Here is a 27,430-nt window from a genome sequence, read left to right as displayed (position 1 = left end):
ATTTTCTCACAGAGAAATAGAAAATGTGACAAATACATATATTTAGAAAACCATTTAGGTTTCCTTAGTTACAGAACAGTCTGTGCTGTATAATTGAGCAGTTTTGAAAACCAAAAAGATTTCTTTAGAAAAATGACGCCATAAAAAAAGTTTCTTTTAACCTTTAATATTGACAGTCATAAATTGATGGATAAAAATATGAATTGGTAAAGCTTTAGATTAGGTAAAACCGAATTTCGGGACCGTGGGGGGAAGGGGGGGGAGAGGGTGGGGAACGCCCACACCCAAAAACCCCATAATTCGGTTTTTCTAATTCGGTTTTACCTAGTCTAGATCTTAGCCTATGAATTTTACATTAATTTATATTATTTACCGAGCATTTGATTATAATTAAATAAATGATTATAAAAATTTTGAAAACATTGTTATTAATACATTTGGACCCGCACAATTTGTATGGAAAATGGCTCTCCTTGGGTCCTAGGGTCCTTTCCTTGCAATCACGTTTAGTACCAGCTAAAATTAAGTGCAAATTGTAAACGTGCTCTAAAATATATAATAATATAAATACGTACATCACGTATATAACTAAGGTACATAAAATTATCGCTAACATGAAGTACATTTTAAATGCATCGAAATTACTAAAAGCCTAAAATTATAAAGTCTTTTACTGGTGGTTATACTCGTATATTATGATATTGATAAAGAAAGCCTTTTGAATAATTTTGTGTGTGAGTGATTTGATATTGAAGGGATAATTATAATTAGTATTAATTATAATTACACAATGTCAATTTTTTAATTTTGTAATATTAGAATTTTATATTTTAAGTTCATTTTTAGCGGTGAAATTATTATACTTGCGTATGTATCACGTTATTTCATTTCCTTATTAAATATTATCAATATACTATTTACAAAATTTAGAAAAGTTTTAATTTCATCGAATAAATATTTTCGTTGTTTACACGAAAAAAAAAATTATATCAAAATTTTTGAGATTAAGTTTAAGTCTTTTAGTTAATATTCAAAATGGATGTGTAAATTTAGACATTTTCAACATTTTTTTTTTGTATGTTTACGTACTTTACTAGATCGTTCAATAAGTCCCGAGACTAACCTGGAAATGGCGCATATATTAAAAACTCTTTTGATTTTTAAAAAGTACTGGCTATCAATACAAGAATATGTGTCAAATTTTTAAAAATGGAACAATAAAATTATTGATTTTGAAACATTTAAGTGACGCTACGGTTGTAATTTCGATACAATGGAAAAAAACGAGTTTCGCGTGTTGATAAAACATTGTTTTTTAATAGGAAAAAATACCGTTGAAGCACAGCAATGGCTCATAAAATGTTATGCAGGATCAGCTCCCTCTAAAGCAACCATTTGTCGGTGGTATGCCGACTTCAAACGCGGTCGCATGGACACCAATGATGGGGAACGCTCAGGCCGTCCAAATGAAGCAGTGACTCAACAAAATATTAACCAAGTCCTCAAAATCGTATTAGAAGATCGGAAGGTAAAAGTGCGAGAGATAGCCGAGATAGTGAAGATTTCAGCTGGTAGTGTTTTCACTATTTTACATAAAAATTTGGCCATGAAAAAGCTTTTTTCTAAGTGGGTGCCGCGTTTGCTTACAACTAATCAAAAGGAACAACGTATCAATGATTCAGAGCGATGTTTGGCGCTGATGAATCATAATAAAAAGGATTTTACGTCGGTATGTAACAATGGATGAAACCTGGATATACCATTTCACTCCGGAATCCAACCGGCAGGCAGCGGAGTGGAGAGCGGCTGGTGAAAGCCGCCCGAAGCGTCCAAAGACTCAGAAATCGGCTGGTAAGGTTATGGCGTCTATATTTTGGGATGTGCATGGAATACTTTTCATCGACTACCTTGAAAAGGGGCAAAATATAAATAGTGACTATTACATGTGCTTATTGGAGCGATTGAAGTACGAAATTGCGGATAAACGGCCTCACATGAACAAAAAGAAAGTGGTGTTTCACCAGGACAACGCGCCTTGTCACAAGTCCGTGAGAACGATGGCCAAAATTAACGAATTGGGCTTCGAATTGCTTCCTCATCCCCCTTATTCGCCAGACTTGGCCCCCAGCGATTACTGGCTGTTAAAAAAATGCTTCAGGGTAAGAAATTTGACTCAAATAGTGAAGTTATCGCAGCAACGGAGGCTTATTTTGAAGCCAAAGACAAATCGTTCTACACACATGGGATAGAAAAGTTAGAAAAGCGTTGGAGGGACTGTATCGCTCTTGGAGGAGACTATGTTGATGAATAAAAACTAATTTTATAAAAAAAGACCTTTTTTTAGTACTTAGTCTCGGGACTTATTGAACCACGTGTTATGTTTAGAGGTCTTGCTCGATTTTGTCTTGTGAGTGTTGGGAGGCGTTTTCTGAAGTCATTTCCTGTATGATTGTATTAATTTCTTCTGATATATCAGTGAATTGAGGACGATCGGTCGGCGATCTGCTCCACGCACGTTTCTGAAAAATATTTGAGATGTATTTTGAAGAAAGATATATATATATATATATATATACACATATATACATATACATATTGTCTTGGATATTATCACCAGCATCATCAATACATATAATAAAAATGTAACGGATCGCTGTCTGTACATGGAAGATATATGAGAAAAAATATTATTGGGAACTTTATCAAATACGAGTAGCACCCAAATCAATGAATGTTAGAAATATTGTCTGTTTGTTTGTGCGTTTGTGCACGCTAATCTCAGAAACGGTTTATTCAATTTAGATGTGGTGGAAAATATATCCAAAACTGCTGTCTATAAAGTATTCCAAACGAACAAAGTCGCGGGCACAGCCAGTATAAAATATTTAATTTTATGTACGAATCGAAAATTGTTTGAAATCCAATAAAAATTGAAATCCAAAAAACACTTTAAAAATTATAAATAGTTTTAGCATTACGTTTCTCAATAAATTCTTACAAAAAATCCACAAAACCTTAAGTAATGTTTAAGTTCTACTTACAAGTAAAGCAGCAAGTCGCTCGGGCATCGACTCTGGTATACTCCACTCAAGCGTGTTGCTTTTCAGTCTTTCGAGCACGGAGTTGTCGTTTAGTTTTGCGAATGGCATTTCCGCTTTAGTATATATCTGTAAAAGAGAAGGCATAATTCGTACAGTGTCATTGTACATCTTTTATCGATTCAGCATATAACATCCCACTGCTGGGCATAGGCCTTTTTCTCCATGTAGGAGAAGGGTCGGAGTAGAAGAGTAAACCATCGTGCTGCTCCACTGCGGGTTGGCGGGTATATGTATTATATTTACTACTACGAGTAGCCATCGCTATCAGGTGTACATGATAACAACCGGGACCTGCAGCTAGCGTGTTCTCCGAGGTACAGTGGGGAGACCCACAAGGACAGACAATCAAACCTTACACAAATATTTGTACAAATATCCCGGAACTGACTGAATGAGAAATTGAACCCGCAATCTGGCGGTTTTAGTCACCTACACGGCACACGCACCACTACACCAGACTGTCCATCTTTTACGAGTCAACAATTTAGTAAAAAGCACTTAGATTCACCCATTATTATAATTCAGTTAGCTTCGAGTTATGATAAATATTAATTTAATTTACTTAATCCATTAGTCCATTTAGTTTCAATAAGTTTGGCACAGTAATAGACTGTGTGACCAGAGTTCTAGGTAAGGGTCAGGGGTAAAGTCGGCAACACACTTGCGATAATTCTGGTGTTGCAGGCGTCTAAAGGCTTCGGTAATCGCTTACCATCAGGTGATTCGTACGCTTGTGTGCCGACCTTGTAGTAATATGTTTTTATCACATTCACATAATAACAAGTAACTCACCTCCCATATAGTAGCAGCGAACATGTAAACATCCGACTTGGTGGAGTACTCGCCCTCCATCACAGCTTCGAAAGGTAGCCAGCGGAGCGGTATTACCTGTAGCGGAGATATGATTTTTATTTAAATATTTTCAACAAACACGGCCGCTGTCCCTATGGTGGGTAACTTGATGACTATCGACAATATTATAGGTGATAGCTGATTAAAATAAATGTGCGATGTAGCATTCATTACACATAAATTTGGTTTGGGAATCAGTCCTACACCACCGGAGCGGAAGCAATTACGTTATAACTTATACAATATTTTGACGCTAATTATACAATAGCCTGAGACTATTTACACAATAACCTTATGCTAATAGCCCAATATTCTGATGCTATTTACACAATAGCCTGATGCTAATAGGACAATATTCTGACGCTATTTATACAATAGCCTGACGCTAATAGTACAATATTCTGATGCTATTTACACAATAGCCTGCCGCTAATAGCACAATATTCTGACGCTATTTATACAATAGCCTGACGCTAATAGTACAATATTCTGACGCTATTTACATAATAGCATGACGCTAATAGAACAATATTCTGACGCTATTTAAAAAATAGCCTGACGCTAATAGGACAATATTCTGACGCTATTTACACAATAGCCTGACGCTGTTTACACAATAGCATGACGCTAATAGGACAATATTCTGACGCTATTTAAACAATAGCCTGCCGCTAATAGCACAATATTCTGACGCTATTTACACAATAGCCTGACGCTAATAGTATAATATTCTGACGCTATTTACACAATAGCCTGACACTAATAGTACAATATTCTGACGCTATTTACACAATAGTCTGCCGCTAATAGTACAATATTCTGACGCTATTTACACAATAGTCTGCCGCTAATAGCACAATATTCTGACGCTATTTATAAAATAGCCAGACGCTATTCAATAATGAAATGAGTTATCTGTAAAGACACCCAAAAATTTTTTAAATCGGTATTTATAAATATTTCTAACAATTGAAAATAGTTTGTAAGCGTATTTTAAGTAAATTGTTAAGTTTTGTACAAACAGTTATATTTACTCTAAGTCTACTTGGTTGCTTTTTGGGGTTTACCTGATCGTGTAGTTTGTAATACTCGTGAGAATTAGGTCCGCGAGTGAGCGCCGGGAACGAAAGCTTCAGTTGAAGCTTCGACGTTATCACACAGTTACGGGCCGCTATGTCCCTGTGGAAGAAGTAGGTTAGCTTAATATTATATTTTTGCTTCAATTGCCGTGAGAAAATAATTATAACACCGTTTATTGAAGTTTGACACAATTCGAATGGTGATTCGCAGTCGCATTTGGTTAAACCATGTTTAAAGCTAGTGTTTATTACGTTGAAACATTTTTTTATACCCCCCTTTCGTTTTATAGTCTATTGAAAGTAGGACAAAATACGATTTATTTATTTGTCGAGTAACACTAGACGTCAATTGATTATTGTCAGTGTCATATGTTTACGTGCTATGTTGCTGTGACAAGCAGCATTGTGTGATAGTGTATGGTGGTAATGTGGTGGTGAGGATGTGTGTGGTTGCGTGTGTGTGTGTGGTGGAGTGGTGCGGTGTGTGGTAGAGTGGTGGGGTGTGGGGTGGAGTGGTGCGGTGTGAGTGCGGTGTGTGGTGGTGCGGAGTGTAGTTTGTGTGCGTTGTGTAGTGTATGTGTACGGTATGTTGTGTGTTTGTGCGGTATGTTGTGTGTGTGTGCGGTGTGTTGTGTGTGTGCGGTGTGTAGTGTGTGCGTGCGGTGTGTAGTGTGTGTGTGTGGTGTGTAGTGTGTGTGTGTGGTGTGTAGTGTGTGTGCGGTGTGTAGTATGTGTGTGTGGTGTGTAGTGTGTGTGCGGTGTGTAGTGTGTGTGTGTGGTGTGTAGTGTGTGTGCGGTGTGTAGTGTGTGTGTGTGGTGTGTAGTGTGTGTGTGTGGTGTGTAGTGTGTGTGCGGTGTGTAGTGTGTGTGTGTGGTGTGTAGTGTGTGTGTGTGGTGTGTAGTGTGTGTGCGGTGTGTAGTGTGTGTGTGTGGTGTGTAGTGTGTGTGCGGTGTGTAGTGTGTGTGTGTGGTGTGTAGTGTGTGTGCGGTGTGTAGTGTGTGTGTGTGGTGTGTAGTGTGTGTGCGGTGTGTAGTGTGTGTGTGTGGTGTGTAGTGTGTGTGCGGTGTGTAGTGTGTGTGTGTGGTGTGTAGTGTGTGTGTGTGGTGTGTAGTGTGTGTGCGGTGTGTAGTGTGTGTGTGTGGTGTGTAGTGTGTGTGCGGTGTGTAGTGTGTGTGTGTGGTGTGTAGTGTGTGTGCGGTGTGTAGTGTGTGTGTGTGGTGTGTAGTGTGTGTGCGGTGTGTAGTGTGTGTGTGTGGTGTGTAGTGTGTGTGCGGTGTGTAGTGTGTGTGTGCGGTGTGTAGTGTGTGTGCGGTGTGTAGTGTGTGTGTGCGGTGTGCACCTGTGCGTGAGCCGCTTGTGCGCCAGGCGCGCGGCGGCGGCGGCGAGGTGTCCGGCGAGCGCGAGGCGGTGCGCGGGCGCCAGCGGGACGGCGCGCGTGTCCCGCGGCGGCGGGCCGTGCGCCGCGCCCACGCGCGCGATGTACTCAGCATTCTCTTCCGGCGTGCGGGTCGCGATCAGGAAGCTTTTGAGGTCGCCCTGAGAATATATGTACCAACTTACTGACTTGGCAAACTCTGTCCCGCCATATTTTTTTAATTTTGCTATAGAAATACCGCGATCATTGATCGAAATAAAATACAGCCTATGTTTTAAGTTGGACACTTCAGCCTATCGCAGTCCTATGTCTATCAGTGGCTGAACATAGGCCTCCCCAAGTTCGCACCAAACATCCCGGTTTCCTGTTATCCTCATTCAGCCGCCACCGGCAATCGTACGTAGATCATCGGTCCAGCGGACCGGAATACGTCCCACACTGCGTTTGACAACACGAGGTCACCACTCCAGGACACGTCTGCTCCAGCGGCCATCGGTCCTGCGACACAGGTGACCAGCCCACTGCCACTTCAACTTGCTAATTGTGTGAGCTATGTCGGTTACTTTCGTTCTCACGCTCTCATTTCTAATCCTTTTTTTTGAGACAGACCCCAAACATAGCCCGTTAACTATCCCCTCGTCAGTGTCACACATTTCTCGAAGACTTTTATCTTTAAGCATTGCGGAATCTTTAATGCAATGCTGCACGTGCATCTCAGGTGTCCCAAGTCTCAAGCTTGGGTGCGCTCGACGAGTATAGCTGTCCATAAAATTTCTTGACCCCTTCTAGGATCTGAGGGCGAGAGGAAACGGTTCTGCCATCCGATGTTTTGAGCTTGGCAAGAAGGCTACTCCCCAATGGTCTGAAACTTTGGAAAGAGAAAACTTTGGACTTTTGGAGTTCCATTTGGAACTTCACTTGGAACTGCTTAAAGCCACATAGTATTTGGGGTAGCGTAGGTCGGACAGTACATTTCATTAAAGGGGCCCGCTCTTTTCAGAGGCTAACTGGTTGTCGCTTTCGGTGTTAAACCTAGGCATAACTGGTGGTCGCTTTTAGTGTTAAGCCTATTAACTACTTGGACACCTCTGAATATATGCCTTTTATCTAGTATGATGAAATCTATCTCGTACCTCGTCATAGTATCAGAGCTTTGCCGTCGTCACCGCCTTTTAGGCTTCCTCTCAAAAAAAAAAAAAAAAAAAAATGAATTCATCAAGAAGAGTCCTTCCGCTTCGAAGAAGTTGACGAGAATCTGCCGCCCTGCGATTCCTGCACCCTAATCCGTGTGGTTCGATTTTCGATTCACTGTGTCTTGTACTTCTACTTTAGCTAAGTCGTATCGTCGTCTCTCGTAACAACGTTGTAGGAGGCCGAAGTAGTGCCATGTATGGCTCTTCTAATACCGTCATACAAGGCTTCGACTTCATCGTCAGTGTGTCAAGGTCGGCGCATATATTAAATTATTTTATACCTTTACTATTTTCCACTTACCATTTTATACCTGTATTATTTTCGGGGAGTACCTGTCCAGTAACTGTAAGTACAAGGTACGCTACCCGGGTCGACACACTGCTGACTTCCACAACGTTGTTAGTGAGAGTCGTGTGGACCAGAAAACCTAAGGCACCTTGGGAAAGCACATCACCTTCACGGAAGTAGAACAAGTGTCCGGAATCCAGCATCATCGTGTCCTCACCCTCTGTTCAAACTTCAGATAACTTCAGTATGCTCCACTTAATGTGACTTTTTTTTTTTTTTTTTTTTTTTATATATCCACGGGCTCATAATGCCCGTGCTTTTATTATTCCAATATTAGTTTGTTAGTTTCTATAACTTGGTACTTACACATGCAACTTAGAGGACTAATTAAACTAGACTTAGTATCTCTAATCCTACGTGAGTCCACCGACCAAAAATTTAAAGTTATACTAAATTTACTTCTATATATATTAATTACTATATATTATATATTTTTTGTATTCCTACTGTCAGTTTTATTATCTAAGTTTATATTTACACTTATATACTAGTTACCGTATATGTACACTTATGTCCTAGTTACCTTATATATACACTTATGGCCTGCTGGCCTACTTACAATATACACTTAGCCTAGGTTACTGTTAGTAAGACTTTTTTTTTTTTTTTTTTTTTTTTTTTTTGTAGTCAATATTATATAATTTATCCTAATTAATTTGGTACACATGTAAAATTATTTTGCACACGTTTTGTAATATGTAATTAATACTATTTAATTTAACACTAACTTTATATGTTTATGTACACCCTATTTCTTTACTGAAACAAATTTCTTCACACGCCAAAAGTTTTCAACATATCGAGCACACTCTCAGTGACGGCTGCGTCTCTATGATGAATCGCCATCTTGAGACTGTGCTCGAGTATTTCCTTGTCCGTGGTCTCCACTGCCCTCGCCACAAAGCGACCAATTGCGTCGTCCCTGTCGTCGGTGTAATAGACACAGGTGTTGGTGTGTCTAGTCACCGCGACTACAGCGTGCGAAACGCTGTCGTGAATCCTGAGCCTCCTCGTCTTCGTCTGGAGGACTATGACGTCCTCGTAGGTCTGGCCCTGCGCCTCGTGGATGGTTAAGACGCGCGATCCCTCCCCGGATCCGTATCCCTGGTCAGTCAGCAACCTCTTCTCCTCTTGCGTAAAGACCAGGTATAAGGTCCGGTCTCTTCCTGCAGGAATACGCGCGCCCGTGAGGCTCTCCACTCGCAAAGATCGGATCTTTGAGCTTGAGCTGTACACGTCCTTATAAACTTCGCTGATGGCAAGGGCGACGTCTTTGGGATTACGATGCGTGCATGACAACTCGCACGAGATGGTTGTTATCTGGGTTGGTCTGCAGTACCGCATTTCGAACAGGTTGTCCCTGTCGATGTACGGCAGCTGGTTTATGTCTCCGATGAGGACCACCTTCTGTGCTCCCGATAGTCGGGCGGCCATTACTATGGCTCCGAAGTGGTTCATGAGGGCCTCGTCCACCGTTAGGCGGTTGATTTTTGAGCCCTCTTTGAAACCATTAACTAGTACGGAGGCCATAGTGCGCACCTTTTGCTTGGCTTTGTTGCCGTAGCGGTGCGCCAGTTTTTCTTTCAAGTCTTTGGCCGCCTCGACTGTGGTCGTAATCACGACCTCCGTGTCCTCATCGAAGTCCCCGACTATGCGAGTTGTCTTGCCGCATCCCGGTACCCCGTTTATCCACTCCAGTGATGGTAGTTCCCAGGGCACGGTCAGTAAGCCGTCCCGGTCGCCTGAGATGGTTTTCGCCATCCGTAGCATCCGGTCTCCCAGCATTACCTTCGTGCATCTGGCCACTACCACCACTGGGTCCCCTTCAGGTGTTTCGAAGGTTTGTGGCTCCTCGTCATTCCCCTCCGACTCGACTGCGCTCACGAAGCCTGCAGTGCTGTTATACGCTGCCATATACCTACCCGACATCTTGCCCTTGAGTGTTTGTCGGGTTTCACTGTTGTATATGGCCGCTTCGGCTTCCTCGAGTTCCACCTCCAGTAATCTTTGGTGATCATACTGGTAGGCTTGCATGATCTTTTTGCAGGTGGCAAGGCTTACCTCGCGGTTTGCCTTTATTATCGCCAGGAACTCGATTAGGGCGTTCTCCGCATGTTGTAGCGGTGTGGTCGCAGGTCGAAGTCTCGGCGGTGTTACATGTCCCATGTCGGCCTTAGTACGAGCGGCCGGTGACGCCTCCGGGTGCCTCGGACTACTGTCTCTGGTGAACCTGCTCAGCGCCGCCGATTGCCGCTCACCCTGTCCAGTCTTTTTGGGAGAGAGGTGATGCGGGAGCTTGCCTGGTTTTGGGGAGATGGTTGCGTGGATAAAGGTCGCCAGTGGCATCGAGCTCAGTTCAGGTGCAGCCTTTGCCTTAATTCGCTCTGCCTTCTGGGTCTCGATCCGTTGCTGTAGGCGCTCCGAGCCGCTGAGCGTGGACTCGTCGACAGCCGGAGATGCAGGAGGTGTCGGTGTTATGGATTTCGGTCTTAGATATCCGAGATCCTCCCCCCTGTCTTCGTAGACTATGACCTCACTGTACTTGGAGGCCATTAGGCAACCGTACCTATCAGATACGTCACCTCTATCATATCCGACCCTCATCGAATCCACGCTAATTCTTTTGGGGACTCCACCGGGGGTCTCGCTCAACCGGCGTAGCCACACACTAGACTGCGCGAAGGGGGACGTCTCTCCCCACTCGAACAACGCGTTGCATTTGTTGTTCAAACGCACCAGACGGTAGGTCGAGTCGCCCTCCCGTTCTTGCGATAGCGCTGTGATTTTAGTGCGCTTTATACTTGTCTTTTGCGTGCTACCCTTTAACAGTAAAGCGAGCCCCGGCGAAATCGCCAGCCGATCGCGTCCTTCGGAACGACAGAAACTTATTCCCATCCTCTCTACTTCGCTGTCCATGAACAGAGCCACGCATCTGGTTTTAATTCCCACTTCTTCGCTTCCGTTCCCTTCGCTAAGCGAGGATTGTGTCATCCCGCTGTGGGTCGGTTGCGGAGGTGCGTTTTGGTCGGCTCTATTCCTGAACAGCTTCTGCAGCGAGGAGGGCATGGCCTTTGTTATTTGACCCAGAAGGGTGCGGCCAGGAGTCATCCGCGGACCCGTTGAGCTGTTACTCTGGGTGGCTTGTTGGACACAGTTTTGTTGTGTTTGTGGTTGTGCGTTGTGTGTTTGGGCGTGTGTTGCGTGTGTGTGTGTTGCGTGGACGACGGTGTTAGCGCTCTGCGTGGGTATTACAGCAGGTGGTGGAGCGGTCGTGCTGTTCCTTTTTGTGGCTATATTGACGGCCTTTCTCGCGAATGTGAGGAAGACAGTTCTGTTTGTTTCGCTCTCCAGGATGGTATGGAGCGAGGTCTGCTCAAGTTTGGTCTGGAGTTTGAGTTCCAGATCCAGCCTATCCTTACTAAATCTCGGACAGTCCAGTATAACATGCAGAACTGTCTCCTCACAATTCGGATCGCAGATACACGAAGGACTGTCAGTGAGGTGGAATCTGTGGAGATACGCCGCAAATCCTCCGTGGCCGGTCAGAATTTTTGTGTCGACAGCTGTTGGTGCCGATTTCCTTACCAGCCTGCAAGCGGTCTTTACATCCGGTAGGAATATTTTCGTGACCGAGCCCGTCTCCGAAGAATTGTATCTTTCCTGCCACATCCTGACAGTCTCTTTCCTGATCTGCCTTCTGACATACGAGACGGGTACTCTGTCGTAGTCAGGTGCCGTCTTTTTTGTCAAGGCCGCTTTTTTGGCCAACCCGTCCGCTCTCTCATTGCCCGGTGTTCCAACATGGGCCCTCAACCAAAAGAACCGCACTGTCTTATTCTCCTCCCGGAGCTGTCTGATTCGACTCTTCATTTCCAGGGCCAGAGGGTGAGTCACTGAGGGGCTCCTCAGCAGATCTAAAGATGACCTCGAGTCGCTCAGGATGTTAATGGAGCGTGACTTTGAGGTTTTTGCCATGTCCACGGCTCTGAAGAGTGCGTACATCTCCGATTGAAAGACAGTGTTGTGCGGCTCTAACCGGAAAGTAGAGTATCTTACTTCCCTGCCTTGGTCCCATCATGTGAGGGCGGCTCCTACTTTACCCTCTATTTTACTACCGTCGGTAAAGATGAGGGGCCCGACGATGTTGTGTTCTTCAAGGACTTCGGGGTTCAGATTCTCTAAGCGCTCGTACTCTGTTGTCATGAGTAGGGAAGGGTGGGGATTTTGCATTGGTCCCACCCTGCGCTCTAGCTCTCTTCCCGGTGGAAGAAGATCCGTGCTGTGGCCTTTTTTGGTTTTGAATAGTATGGCCGCCTCTCGAACGCGAAGGTCTAACGGGAGCAGGCCGGTGAGGACTAGTGCCGATGTCAGAGACACCGTTCTGTACGCCCTGCACATTTTTTGTGCAAATCCTCTCTGCAGTGAGTCTAGCTGCTTCCTTATCGATAGCTTCTCTGCTGCAGGGGACCATACGCTCGCTGCGTACAGAACGATGGGCTCTATCACCGCCACATATATGGTCCGTACGATCTCCCCATTCAGACCCCAACTCACTCTCGCCGCGCGCGCAAGCTGTTTATAAATGTCCGCCGCTTTTTTACATACGGCGGATACGTGCGCGTTGAAAGTGAGCTTTGAGTCCAAAATGAGCCCCAGCAGTTTTATTTTATCTACAAGCCTCAGTCGAGTGCCGGACATATGGATTATGGGGGTGTCGTATTTGAGTTTTTTAGTGAGCACCATCGCATTGGTTTTGTGCGCGGCGAAGCTCAGCTTATTACGTATACCCCACTCTTGTACGGCCGCTAAGGTGGTTTCGGCTGAGGTCTGTAGGTTGCTGGTTTTTTGGCTGGAGAAAACGAGGACAACGTCGTCCGCAAAGGCCTGACAGTAAACTCCCATCGCGCTGATCTCTCTCAGAAGCGAATCCAGTATGAGGTTCCAGAAGGTCGGCCCGCCAATGGATCCTTGGACACAACCCTTCGTGGTCTCCTTTTCACTGGTCGCTCTGGCGTAATTTACGATGACCTTTCGGTCCTGGAGGTATGAGGCGACCATAGCGTATAGGTTTCTCGGGCAATGCTTGTCCACTAGCTGTTTTTTGAGAGCCGGCCACCATGCATTGTCGAAAGCGCCCTCTATGTCAAGCGATACCAGAAGTACTATCTTCTTGGACTTAATTTCTTGCCTGATATGCTCGACGAGATCGTAGAGGGCGTCTTCCGTTCCCCTCTGTGGCATGAATCCGTACTGGCTTCGGTGCAGCGTGGGGAAGAGTCTCCACTGAAGTCTACCTATAAGCATTTTCTCAACTGTCTTTCCTAGGATTGACAGGAGTCCTATAGGTCTATAGGACTTCGGGTGGGTGTAGTCCTCTTTGGCTGGTTTGCGGAGGATGCGTACGTGGGCGACTTTCCACTGCTTGGGGAAGTGGGACAGCGATAGGCATTTGTTCGCCAGCGCTAGGAATAACTCCCTGTTGCAGTTTATTGCCGCCGCGCATATATCCGACGTTAACCCGTCTGGGCCTGGAGCTTTTTTGGGATTTTGGCTCAAAAGAACCTGTTCCAGCTCTGCGGCCGTAAACGGCGGGTCGTCGTCGGACAGATCTTCTAACTCCGCGGGAGTTCTGCCTTCTACGGCCTCTCGGATCTGTTTGTGATGGGCGGTTTCGGTCTCTACAGAGTCGTCAGGGTAGAACGTTTTTGCTAGGAGTTTAGCCGACTGTTCTGGTGACAGTGTTTCGCCTGATTCGTTCCTTAGCAATGCGTCCTCGTGTCTACGAGAGGTCTTCCTGATGATTCTGTAGATGCCGTCCCACACGCTTTCACGGTCCTGTGCCGTGCAGAAGTCTTTCCAGCTCTGAGTGGCTGCTTCGTCTGCCGCCTGTTTATATTTTTCCTTGGCCCGTACGTATTCTTCGATGACGCCAGCCCTTCTGCAGGGTGCAGCATTTCTGATGCGACGTTTGGCTCTTAGTTGCTCCCTTTTCAGGGAATCTAGCTCTACCACTCTACCTCTCTACACTTAATGTGACTTAGTTCTACTTCAAGTTCGGTGAGGTGATGGTTCAGCCGTAGACAGCATCCATTAAACGTCGCCAGGTGTAGTATTGGTTGGCAGCGTCCCGTAACCCGGTGATGTTTAGCACCCTCTACCCCCCCCCCCCGTTATCACGACCGCTACCGTAGCCGGGAATAGTGGCGCTTCCGGGAACTGAGGGCCGAAATTCTTGGCGCGAACTAATGGTTTTTTGCCCATAGTAACCACGTTGGGCAGGCGGGTTGGTGACTACAGGGCTGGCTTAGTCGCACCAAAGACGCTGCTGCCCGTCTTCGGCCTGTGTATTTGGAAACCAGCAGTTGGATGGTTATCCTGACATCGGTTGGCTTTAACAGTTCCAAGGTGGTAGTCATCATCATCATCATCATCACCATCACATCAGCCTTTCGCAGTCCACTACTGGACATAGGCTTCCACAAGCTCACGCTAAGAATGGCGTGAACTCATGGGTTTTGCCCATAGTCACTACGCTGGGTAGGCAGATTGGTGACCGCAGGGCTGGCTTCGTTGCACCGAAGACGCTGCTACCCGTCTTCGGCCTGTGTATTTCAAAGCCAGCAGTTGGATGGTTATCCCGCCATCGGTCGGCTTTTTAAGTTCCAAGGTGGTTGTGGAACTGTGTTATCCCTTAGTCGCCTCTTACGACACCCACGGGAAGAGAGGGGGTGGCTATATTCCTTAATGCCGTAACCACACAGCAAAGCAATTTTAAGTTGGACAAAGTTACATATCTCTGCAAAATTTAATTAAAATCGGTCCAGTAGTTTCGGAGATTAGTTCGGACATATATCCGGACTCACACGAGATTTTTATAAATATCGTTAGAAAGGTCTTGCCCTAAATATTGTTAGAAAGAAAAAACATATTTTCTATTATAAACTTAACATTTATTTATTTCAGTGTGTTCGATTAATAGATTAATATAAAACCATTAAAAATATATAAAGCTAATCCGAATTGGTCTCCTTTGGCTACAATACAGTCCTTCAAAAGTTGATGCCAGTTACCAATAGAAGCACGCACTATTTGCATGGGAAAATTCTTCACTGCCAATGGTATGGATTGTTTTAGGAACTCCAAATTATCATGGCATTTAGAGGAAGCCGTACTCTCTAAAACTGACCATAAATCATAATCTAGCGGATTAAGATCGGGACTATATGACGGGCAGTCTTCAACTCTGATGAAGTCCGGAACGTTGGTTTCTAACCTTGGGTGGATTGAGCTTTATGACCCGACGCCGAGTCTTGCTGAATGGACCATTCTTGGTTTATTGAATGACCATTTTGGGCTTAACTACCTTCTCTGCTGAATGGACCATTCTTGGTTTATTGAATGACCATTTTGGGCTTAACTACCTTCTCAAGAATATTATCTTGATACACTTTTGCCGATGTTTTGATACCTTTTTCACAAAAAATATGGCTCAGTCACTTCTTCATAGCTAATACCCCACCAAACCATCACTGAAGTCGGATAATGTCACAGGTTGTACTCTGTTGATTAGGAATAGATCATTTTGTTAAAATATTGCTCAATTGAAAAAAAATTCTCTTTGTGACCTCCCTTTGTGTACCGCTTAAGTAGTTGTTTTGATTTTAACACCCTATGCTTTTTTACATGATCAGTTAAGAAATGGCCAGTACGTCTCTTATAAGCTGCAAGTCCTAAGTCTTCTTTTAAAATACGCGACATGATTCTAGGTGCTATCTTCATCTCCCGAGATAAAATCTTTTGCTTTTGGACAGGATTTCTTCGAATTCTTTCCCTTACTGCTTTGATCGCCTTTTTCGTACGAACACAACGTGGACGGCCAGATCTTTTTCTCAAACTGAGAAGGGTGTCTCACCAGCTTATTCACACCCTCAAAAGTCGTATGCTTGTTTGCCGACCTAACCAAATAAAATAAAAAATATGGCCAGACTATGATTATGGTAGGAGAGCCATACCGAGGATTTCGGTAGTTTTTCGAGCGCATCAGAATAACATAATGGAGGTACCCTTGCACCTTGTGAAGTACTCCTGCAACACTGCTTGAAAGTACTATTTAGCTGTGATGTGATGAAAGTCAAAGTACTTGCCTAGTCGGACTGCTACAGATTTTGAGCGAGTAATTCTCTGCTGTGCCCTATTTCAGTTAAAATAACTCGAGCGTGTCAGATTATTTTGTATTAAGTAATGAAATAGTTAATTTATAATGTATCTATCTATATAGGAATGTATGTATGTCTATAGAGTTGTTCCACATGATTATTGTTAATGTTGCTTGTTTATTTTATTTCTTGTTTGGTGTATACTAAAGTGTGAATAAAGAAATGTAGTATTTGATAATATAACATGTGGGTAGGACTATACTTTTTTGTCGTCGTCTATAAAACGAGTGTTCGGACTCGATTGGGGATTTCTTGTTTGACACGTCGACCGGTGCGGAGCTCTCGGGGAAAAAGATAAGTATTATTATGTATTAGTTATGGTATACATATAATTATAATGAATAAGTACTTATGTAATAATATTAGTGATAAATTGTTACAAGATATTTAATTCATTATACGCTTCTTAAAGATAAAAGTATTTAATTTCACTGATCAGTTAATAATTCTTAGATTAATAAAGTATGAATATATTATAAATTGTTTATTATTTATATTTTACTTTCTTTTTCTTAACAAGCGCGTCATCATCCTACTGTTCTCATCATACTGACCCAAAATCTTACAATTATGTGGAGGAAATTCCTTAATCTGACGGTTTAAAAAAATTATTACTTCGAACGGTCACACCTACCACGCAAACAGGCAAATTAATATCTGACACACTCGAGTACCTATTTCTTTGTGATATGCCGTCCTCACCACTAAAAGGGCATAAAAATTTTTTAACTTTATATTATATCACGCTCGAGTAAAACCCACATTTAGCTTTTTTAACCTCCAATAATATTCACCATTCAAGACATTATTATTTACTACGCCTTTAACTAAAAGTTTTACTATGAAAATTAGGTAAATGTGATACTAAATCGAGTAACATGTAATTAAACTCACCCAGTCAGTATGTTCAAGCAACATATAGTGTGGTTCCGCTTCGTTACACAGGCCGATAAGACGTGCGAGGTGCTCGTGACGAATTCTACTGAACAAGTCTAACTGACGTCGGAATTCCGCTAACTGTACCTAGAAGCATCGAGATTTTTTATTTTATTTTGAGCAATTTTTAGATCATTGTTTTTGATTGTCAGAACACACAGATCGTAATAAAACCTAATATATATTTTTTTCGTTTTTGTAAACTATCAAAAAATTTATATTTCACAAGAAAAAAGTTACGCAGTACTTTTGGATATATTCGTATCATACAATGTGTCAAAAACTTTTATCATGTGTAAGTGCGTTCTGTTTAAAATTAAGTTACTTATTAGATGTTAGTAAACAGCATGTTAGAAAAATATTTTGTAATCACTTTTTGAAGTAAAACTTTTTTAGTTAGGCACGCTTTACTTAGGGAGTAAGCTGGTGTATCCTTTACGAGAGCTTCACAAAATGTGTGATCGAGCAAGGCGAACGGAAGTTGAGTGGAAGATATAAGTTAGTGAAGATATATAGAAAAAGAGAAAAGTTACGTTTCGTAAGTTTTAATTCAGTCGTGTGGTCTAAAGCACACTCGATTTTTTTAAAATGTATATCTTACCTCATCCTTCGTGGTGAGAACTTTAACAAGCACAGGTTTAAGTTGAGGTTCGCCGTCCTCGTCCTTGTTCCGTAGCTTCCGAACTTGACTTATGTCTATTTTACCTAACATTACGTCTCCGAATTCGCCTCGACCTGATTAAAAATAAATAAATTACAAAAAAATAGAAATAGAAAGAAATTATGTATTACTTATTGAAACAAAAATATCTATATTGATATTATAAAGAGGTAAAGTTTATAACTTTGTATGTAGGGGGTAATCTTCGCAATAATACTGATCCGATCATGAAAATTCTTTCACTCAGAAAGCTACACTATTCAGAAGTGGTATAGGTTATATTTTATGGTTATTGAACAAAAAATTCAGTGAAAAATAATAGTATATGTAAATCAAGTCGGAGAAATGCGAGCGAGATGAAAAATTTAGTATACATTTGCATCACATAAATAATTAACGGCCAACGAAGTGGGCACTGGTCGGCTAGTTATACAGGGTTACAGGAAAAGTCGACCTAGATCCGTTAAGAGCGTATAGTACACACCATTTCTGAATGATTTCACTATGGAACCCCCCATCCTAAACTTAACCGTTTTCGAGATATTCGAGTTTTAATTTTTTTTATGAAAATGCCCAATTTTTAGGCTATTGAATTGAATATTTTGAATTTTTTTGACTCTTATGATTATATTTTTGGTTTTTTACATGAAGAATGAGATGCTTAATGACCTTTATGACTAAAATTGCACGTAAGTTAACTAAATAGGTCGTTGTAGACGATCGAAACTTAAGAAAATAAGTACAAATTATAAAAAAATATTTTTCTTTTCTGGATATATCAAAAAATTATTATGGCACTTGCTCTGCAGATGTGCTTAAGAACATCTACGTTTTATCAGCTATCCAATGAGGTATAACAACCTAGGGTCGTATTTAAACTCATAGAAAAAAACATAGTTGAAAAGGTTCAGGTAGTAGGTCTAACGGGTCGGCTATTGTCCTTCAAGTTAATCCGGTGCGTGTGAGCGAGACAACTTAAGATTTATGCAGGTGTGAGTGAGAAAAATAATGTGCAAAAACAAGATCTGAATGGTGATACTTATGAAAATTTCTTATGAGGTGACTTAGGTGACCTTCTAGATGATCTCCCATTAAAATTACTGCGGGACATGTGGTTTCAACATGATGGCTGCCCTGCTCATTTCAGAAGAAGCGTTAGGGACATTAACTATCCTAACAAATGGATTGGACGAGGTGGGCCTTTACCCTGGCCAGCCAGATGTCCCGACTTGACCCCCATGGATTTTTATGTATGTGGGCACATGAAGAGCCTCGTTTACAGTGAGCCCAACTCCATATCGTCAGTGGAAGTTCTCATAAGACGACATAAGAAGAACATTAACCATTGGTGTAGTGAAAAGTGGACTACGTAAAAGAATGAGAAAATGTGTGCGAAATAGAGGTGGAAACGTGGAACATGAACTTCAAAAACATTAGGTGAATAAATGTTATTTTGAACTGATTTATTGTTTCATTTAGCTTACTACAATCACCGACGATCTTGTAATGATGATGATGCTGATCTTAAGTCAAATTAATTAAATAAGCGCTATTTATTCTGACCACCATGTAGCCTTAGAAACTAAGTTTCACCTTTGAGGTTAATAAATAACCTAGAGTGTTATACCTCGTTGGATAGCTGATAAAATGTAGATGTTTTTAAGCACATCTGCAGAGCAAGTGCCATAATAATTTTTTGAGATATCCAGAAAAGAAAAATATTTTTTTATAATTTGTACTTATTTTCTTAAGTTTCGATCGTCTACAACGACCTATTTAGTTAACTTATGTGCAATTTTAGTCATTGAGGTCATTAAGCATCTCATTCTTCATCTAAAAAACCAAACAAATAATCATAAGAGTCAAAAAAATTCAAAATATTCAGTTCAATAGCCGAAAAATTGGGCAATTTCATAAAAAAAATTAAAACTCGAATATCTCGAAAACGGTTAAGTTTAGGATGGGGGGTTCCATAGTGAAATCATTCAGAAATGGTGTGTACTACACGCCCTTAACGGATCTAGGTCGACTTTTTCTGTAACCCTGTATATAAAATTGGTATGTAATTATTTTGAATCTAAACAAAATTTTATGTTGTTCCGCTCACCGGAAACCACAAATTTTAATTTAGTTTAATTTAATTTATATAATGTAATTGTTACTAACCCTCTTTTTGTTTTATTTTATTTGAAGTCTATTTGTTACTAACACCTAATTTAATTTAATTTAATTTTTATTATGGATTTTTTCTGAAATAAATGATTATTATTATTATTATTATTATTATTATAAATAATTTAATTATTTCTCTGATTCGAATATGTACACTATTATTTGTGCAACATGCGACAATCAGTATTAATGTACAAATTTTAATTAATATTTTTAATTTAGTGGACGGCTTCATGCAGTAGACTCTAGCAGAGAATATTACTATGAGATTACTTTTGATACGACTTTAAAAAAAAGTGCTAAGAATGTAGTTTTCATGCGAAATGCAATCTGTAACACCTACAGGGGAGATGAACAAGGGGGAGGAGGAATTTCCTTTTAAGGGACAGACACCCTTATATCAGCGTTTCTAAACCTTTAGTCTGTAAATCAATGTTTATCCATGGAAGCATTCGAAATAATTAAATACCCCAGAAATTTAGAAAAAACCCCCAAACAGTTTGTGGTCCCTAGCAAAACAGACATTCTGCGATTCCTCGCCACTGAAAGGTTAGGAACCACTGCCCTATATAAAAATATACTCACCCAAAGTAATCTGTTCGGTTATCAGAGTCCTAGGTACTGTGAGTTGGTCGTATTGACCTGATTTCTTGGAGGCCCGCGATATTCCCGATACCTCGGAATTATCAGCACCTAGAAACGAAAGTAGAAAAATTCCATTACATCATCATCGTATGCCCCGGGCGCTATCTCACAAAGGGATGGTAAATGGTCCGCAAAACAAAATATTGGTGGACATATATGGTTTTCAAATGGCTGGTCTGGGCTAAAAACTTATTGTGCCCCGGATGCCAGTTAAGCTCGCTACGTCACTGAATATAGCCCAAAAACTTCTTTTTCATAGGAGAGTAACGCCTTTGCACAGTTTAAGGACATTTACTAAGTGTACTGTAGGCAGGTGTCTTTTGTTTATTAACCCGCTACCATATTTATACATATTTATAACTTATAACTAGATCATATCGATTTGCAATTTTGAATTTAGTTTTAAGATTACCAATGAGGTTCTACATTAGAAAATTTTTAAAACCACGAAAATACACACACACACACACACACACGCATGCACACGCACACACGCACACACACACGCACGCACACACATACACACAGCTAAATAGCTAGTGTTGTGTTCCTGTGTCAATAAGGTGGAGAGCTCTTGAGGAGGGTGGGGGGTATGGTCGGCAAAACAGCGACGTTCATGGTGTTGTTGGCGTCCATAATCTACGGTATCCGCTTACCTTTAGGTGGTGGACCATACGCATGTTTGAGACCTTTGTAAAAACAAAAATAAAATCAGTAAATTACCGCTATCCTTATCATGCGGCAATAGTCTACCGTTCTGCGCAGGCGCACCGTTAACCGTCACCTTCTGTTTATCTTCTCCCTCTTCTACTAACTTCTCTCTGCCTTCTGCCATTTCTAGTTCCATCTTTTCTCCTAAATAAAAAGAAATATGAATTCATTATAAAACTTACAAGTATATCACAAATACATAGAAATTATTTGGATTGTCAACATTTCCTGTTACGTTTCACATCTATAATACTTAAGGCATGGGAATGGGGAAGAGAGGGGAGAAAGGTAAATATCTGTTTATTAAGTTTTACTAAAATATTTACCACAAACGCGAAAATTTAATAACAACATGTTAGTTGTATATTCAATGTTGTATATTTTAGCTTATTGGAAAAAGGGGAAGGTTTTCAATTCGATTCTACTTTTATTTATTACTTAAGATTTACCACTTCTTTTTATTCGAAAATAAGTACAATTATTAATTTTTATGTCGGAACGATTATTAGCTTATACAGTTGGAGTATTAAACAAACTTGAAAACAAGGAGTGTGCTTTCGACCACACGACTGAAGTAAAACTTACGAAACGTAACTCTCCTTCTATCTTCACTAACTTATATCTCCATCTCAACTTCCGTTCGCCTCGCCCGATCACACTTTTCGCAACGCTCTCGTCACGCATTCACCAGCTTACTCCCCAAGTCAAGCATAGATAGTGAAGTTTTACTTCAAAAAAATAATATTAAATATTATAAATTACCTCTCTGCCTCCGTTGCAAACGTCGTCGTCGACAGTACAGCATAAGAGCTAGCACTAGTATCATATAAGCGCCTGCGACCGATATAGATACTAGGACCGCCTTCCCGGCTACGCCCGTCGACTCTTGAGGGGGTAATTCGCCTTCTAGTAAACAAAATAAATTACTAATTTAGTAAGTATTTACAGATTAATAAACTTTAAATGTCATCAAATAATCATATATATATATATATATATATATATATATATACACCTAGCTGACCCCGCAAACGTTTCTTTGCCATATATATATTATTAACCAGCTTAATCCCCACCCTCCCTTATAAACTTAGGGGTATGAAAAATAGATGTTGGCCGATTCTCAGACCTACCCGATATGCCCACAAAATTTTATTAAAATCGGTCGAGCCGTTTCGGAGGAGTTCAATGTTTAACACCATGACACGAGAATTTTATATATTAGATATATATGTATATATATTAATCAACTTACCAGGGTGTACTATCAGCTCCAGTTCTTTCCTATCAAAACCAGCGATGCTACCAGCAGTGCAAGCATATCTATCCGAGTCCTCTTCTTTAGTATTACGTATTAGTAATGTCCCGTTGTTAAGGAGAAGTAGCCTGGAAAGTAAATTTGCTATTAGAAAGAGATGTTAGATATGGATTTGGGTAAGAGTAAAAGAGATAGCTATAGTACCAAATGTTTTTCTTTTCAGTTATATAAGTACATTTATAATCAAAGTGATATTTATTTAGGGTTATCAGATAATAAAAAGAAAAAAAGATATAGATAGATAGAATATACTTTATTGCACACCACTCAGGAAAGATTTAGATAAAATAATTATTTACACATAGAGAGGGTAATGTACAAGGGCGTTCTTATCGCTTAGTAGCGATCTCTTCCAGACAAACTTTAGAAAGAAGAAAATATGCATCGTAACGGTAGGCAGCAGCGTAATTATCTTAATTATCTATATAATTTGTAAATAAAACATTATGTATGCAAACATGATGCATTTTCGTTCCCTACATAATTAATACAAGATATATTACAATAGAAAGAGATATCAAATAGATATTGATATACATAATGAGAATAAGAGAGAATTTCAATCAATCATAACAGCCTATACAGTCCACTGCTGGACATAGGCCTCCACAAGTTGACGCCAAAAATAACGTGAACTCATGTGATTTGCCCATAGTCACCACGCTGGGCAGGCGGGTTGGTGACCGCAGTACTGGCTTTGTCGCACCGAAGACGCTGCTGCCCGTCTTCGGCGTGTGTATTTCAAAGCCAGCAGTTGAATGGTTATCCCGCCATCGGTCGGCTTCTTAAGTTCCAAGGTGGTTGTGGAACCTTGTTATCCCTTAGTCGCCTCTTACGACACCCGGGAAACGGGAAGAGAGGGGGTGGCTAAATTCTTTAGTGCCGTAGCCACACAGCAGAGAGAGAATTTATTTTTGTAATAATTTTTTTTTCTTTTCCAGTTAAATAAATAAATAAAATGATATTTATCAAAACTTAATTCTTTAATATTATCTTTTAATACAATAGCGAGTGTGATTGTTTTGGCGGAATCATTAATTTTGATTATTCCTAAATATAATTTATCTGGATGTAATGAGTATAAGTTCATTCAAGACGACTAATGTACGCTATATATTTTTCATAATTCTAACCTTGAATTGGAAGCGTTAGCACCGCCTTCGATGTCGACGCCCTCTTCTGAAAAAGAAGTAAATACATTACGTTATATATATAAAAAAAATATATATTTATAATTATTTATCAGTTATCTGATATAATTCCATAATTTATCGTCAGTGTAACCTCTAGATCAGATGTTCTTAACCTTCTAGTGGATAATTTCTAGCCAACTATAAAGAATTGTTATAACTTAGTAATTGGAACTTTCTCCGGTGTAGTGGCGCGTGTGTGCTGATTCGATTCCCGCTCGGGATAGATATTTCTATTTGTACAAATATTTCTTTCCGGTCTGGTTGTCTGTCTTTGTGGGTCTCCCCACCGTGTCTCGGAGAATACGTTAAGTAGTCGATCCCGGTTATTATAAACAGATGATAGCGATCGTTACTCGTAGTAGGGAATATATCCACCGACCCGCAGTGGAGCAGCGTGGTGGATGAAACTCCGACCATTTCCAATCAATCAATCAATTAAGTAATTGGAATATTATTAGAAAAGTACTTACGTAATTGAAGTAAGACAGTGCGATTCCTGTCCCAATGTGTAGTGGGAGCTGGGTCTCCAGTAGCCACACAGTTGAGAGACACATTCTGACCTACAGACACGTGTACCTGTTGACCGGCTATCGGCTCGACCACCTTTGGTGCCACTAGACAAACATACATACAATATTACTTACATTGTTATAATTTTACTGTACCATCAATTGTCTTAAAAATGTAGGCATATGTCAAAAGGAATGGAATGTCCGAAAATGTTCTTTAAAACACGCTGATATCCCCAGGAAGGTTTTCGCAATTATTAAAATGCAGTAGGCTTACATTTACTAAATTAACTCTAAATTTTGCCTCATGTTCTCTTGCCCCCTTAGCCCTTTAATTTTTGGGTAACAAATTTTGCAAACTTTGGTACTGAGTTTTGATAGTATTTTTTTGAAGATTCATCATCACTTCAGCCTAATACAGTCCACTGCTAGACATAGGCCTCCACAAGTTCGCGAGAAAAATGGCGTGAACTCATGTGTTTTGCCCATAGTCACCACGCTGGGCAGGCGGGTTGGTGACCGCAAGGTTGGCTTCCTCGCACCGAAGACGCTGCTGCTCGTCTTCGGTCTGTGTATTTCAAAGCCAGCAGTTGGATGGTTATCCCGCCATCGGTCGGCTTTTTAAGTTCCAAGGTGGTAGTGGAACCGTGTCATCCCTCAGCCGCCTCTTACGACACCCACGGGAAGAGAGGGGGTGGCTATATTCTTACTGCTGTAACCTTTAGTCTTTTTAGAAGGTTAGGGAATATATATGAGGTTTTTTTACGAGGGTAGTTTTAGAATGTTTGTTTTGGAGGAACAATTGATAAAAATCTGCAGTCGAAGTTCAAACTTTTTGCACGGAAAATTCAGGAATGTTTTGCCAAAAGTCGCTAACCTTCTTAATGAATATATTATCAAAATTAATATTCAACACGCTTACCGACAACGTCCAATGTAATTGTCGCAGTGATATTCTGATCGCCGTCTGAAGCTTTACATGTGTAGTTACCGGAGTGACTCTTCTTTGCTTCTGATATCATCAGAGTCCCGTTCGATGACGTCACGCCTTCCGGTAGAGGGTCCAAGTCATTCTGGAATAAAAAGTTGTGATTAGGTTTAATTTTATTTATTTACTTGCACTTAATAATATTGTAAACCTTACAGATCCTAATAATCTAATGCGTTTACAAATTTTCGGTTATATCGAATCTTTGGTCTCATTATACCGCTTTACCGCTCTGCGAAACACAGCAGGCGTTGAAAAAACTAAGTCTAAAGTTGAATCTTACGCCAGCACACCATTAAGCAGAGTCAGTGCTCGAATTATGACTTTCGCATCAACCTCGAACTGCATCCCATCATTGCAAACAGAGTAAGTCGCCGAACGTGGTTATATGACAACTGACAAGGTATTCCATTAAAGCAAAACGATTGGGAGGTTTTGAATACTTCTTACGCAACAGTCAAAATATTGTTGTAAAATATACAAAAAACTCAAAACATACATGCGCAACACCAAAAAATATGAACTCCTTCAACTTATCATTCAGGGGAAAGTAGCAGGTAGAAGGAGGCCTGGCCGCAGAAGGATATCGTGGCTAAAGAACTTGCGCCAGTGGTTCGGGAAGAGTACAAGATCACTGTTAAGAGCAGCGGTCTCAAAAGTTGAAATCGCCCTAATGATTGCCAACCTTCGCAAGGAAATGGCACTTTAAGAAGACAATACGTAGGACTCGGTCTACACCAACGTCAAATAACGCATGGCTGGACAAAGCTTGTCTTAGAAGGGTTATGAAAAAGATCTTTAGCAATCAACAAGAAAAATATAATTTATTTTTGAGTGAGTGACTCAGCCTGTAACATCACATTGCTGGATATAGACCTTTGTGAAGTGAAAACTAATTTTGGCGCACCGCACGTAGGTAGTTCGTAGGTAGTAAGTTAGGTTGATCCGTCACACTCTGTGGTGAAATACTCGATCGGGTGACCTCGGGACCGCCGAGTGTACCCTTCTGCCTTGCGGTCTTAAGCACACTCTATTCTTTTTTTCTATGTACGAGAATGGTCGGAGCTTAATCCACGATGCTGCTCCACTGCGACTTGACGAATAAGTATAATTCCTACTATGAGTAACAATCAATACAGGTGACTATGATAACAACCGAAACCAACAGCTAAACGTGCTCTCTGAGGCAGGGTGGGGAGACCCACAAGGGCATACATCTAGACCGGAATACAAGTACTTATCACGATAAAGAATCGAACCAGTGAGAGGACCGAGCAGATTAAAAAAATAGAATACTTACTAAATACCACGTAACTGTTGGCGAGGCTCCACCGGCAACTTTACAGTGTATCTTGCCAGAGCTATTCGGTAACAACTTCTTGCTGTATGGTTCAGGTTCAAAACGGAGAACGCCATCTATCAGTAAAACTTAGTTATAGTAACGACCTAAAGATGGCAGTAGTGTTTTTGTTTATCTTTATTTATAAAGTACCCACGTACGTGCTTGAATAAATTTATTATTAATTAAAAATAAAACATCATTTATTTAAAAAGCATTTTATCTCGATTGATTTTTGTTTAGAATAAATAATTTCAATTTTAACACATTTTTTTTGATTGACAAAATAGATTCTCTCAAGAGGGATAAGCCAATATTTGTAACCATTTCTTTAATTAAATAATTTTCTATATATTCTATTGTAATTTAATTAGAAGTCAAGGGAAAAAAGTTTCTTAAATAAATATTTCAATGCAACTAGTTACTTGGGGTTTTTCCTGCGTTAACATATGACTATCATTCTATAACAACTGTGTTTTATAGTCTATCATTTCTGAATTTTCTTGGTTTTTTGCTTTCATTACTTCCAAAATGAATTATTACAATCGATTTAGTTTCAGAGTGTATCGGATAACGAACAAACTAATGATAATTGGCTTATTACATTGTTTTATAAAGAAATAAAAGAATTCTTTTTTTAAATCCTACACACTCGTACTTACGACGATGTTGCTGCATGTCATTTTGATACTTGTCATAAAATATGTCTAGTTATAAAAAAGCAAATAAATTTACCGGTTGCGGCCCTGTGTCGTCTGCTATGCTTATGAGCTCGTACATGATGGGCGCCAT

The 27,430-nt window shown here is 40.8% G+C and overlaps 1 protein-coding gene across 1 annotated transcript; it reads right to left on the bottom strand.

Annotated features, from left to right (window-relative positions):
* Nucleotides 1-1,028: 1,028 nt before the first annotated feature.
* On the bottom strand, nt 1,029-27,430 carry LOC123667468 (tyrosine-protein kinase-like otk). The gene is made up of 18 exons (XM_045601363.1): nt 27,374-27,430; nt 27,301-27,328; nt 26,600-26,715; nt 25,234-25,384; nt 24,273-24,416; nt 23,743-23,788; nt 22,547-22,677; nt 22,054-22,176; nt 21,304-21,435; nt 20,521-20,628; nt 17,704-17,837; nt 17,061-17,189; nt 6,373-6,569; nt 5,021-5,132; nt 3,894-3,989; nt 3,042-3,167; nt 2,379-2,519; nt 1,029-1,093 (listed from the first exon to the last, which is right to left on the bottom strand). The coding sequence occupies exons 1-17, from the start codon at nt 27,428-27,430 to the stop codon at nt 2,382-2,384; spliced, it is 1,968 nt and encodes a 655-aa protein (XP_045457319.1). The 3' UTR covers nt 1,029-1,093; nt 2,379-2,381.

Source organism: Melitaea cinxia, chromosome 28 (assembly GCF_905220565.1).
Source record: "Melitaea cinxia chromosome 28, ilMelCinx1.1, whole genome shotgun sequence".
NCBI classification, from domain to species: domain Eukaryota; kingdom Metazoa; phylum Arthropoda; class Insecta; order Lepidoptera; family Nymphalidae; genus Melitaea; species Melitaea cinxia.
The sequence above is the reverse complement of the archived record's forward strand: the minus strand, read 5'-3'. Positions and strand labels throughout refer to the sequence as shown.

Bases quoted from the DNA above. Each gene is read 5' to 3' on its own strand.
- LOC123667468 (XM_045601363.1), bottom strand. From the start codon at position 27,430: ATGGCGCCCATCATGTACGAGCTCATAAGCATAGCAGACGACACAGGG. The intron at 17,190-17,703 runs GTAAGATATACA...CGATGCTTCTAG, and splicing joins TTCTCACCACGAAGGATGAG to GTACAGTTAGCGGAATTCCG. The intron at 3,990-5,020 runs GTAAACCCCAAA...TCTCCGCTACAG, and splicing joins ATTACAAACTACACGATCAG to GTAATACCGCTCCGCTGGCT.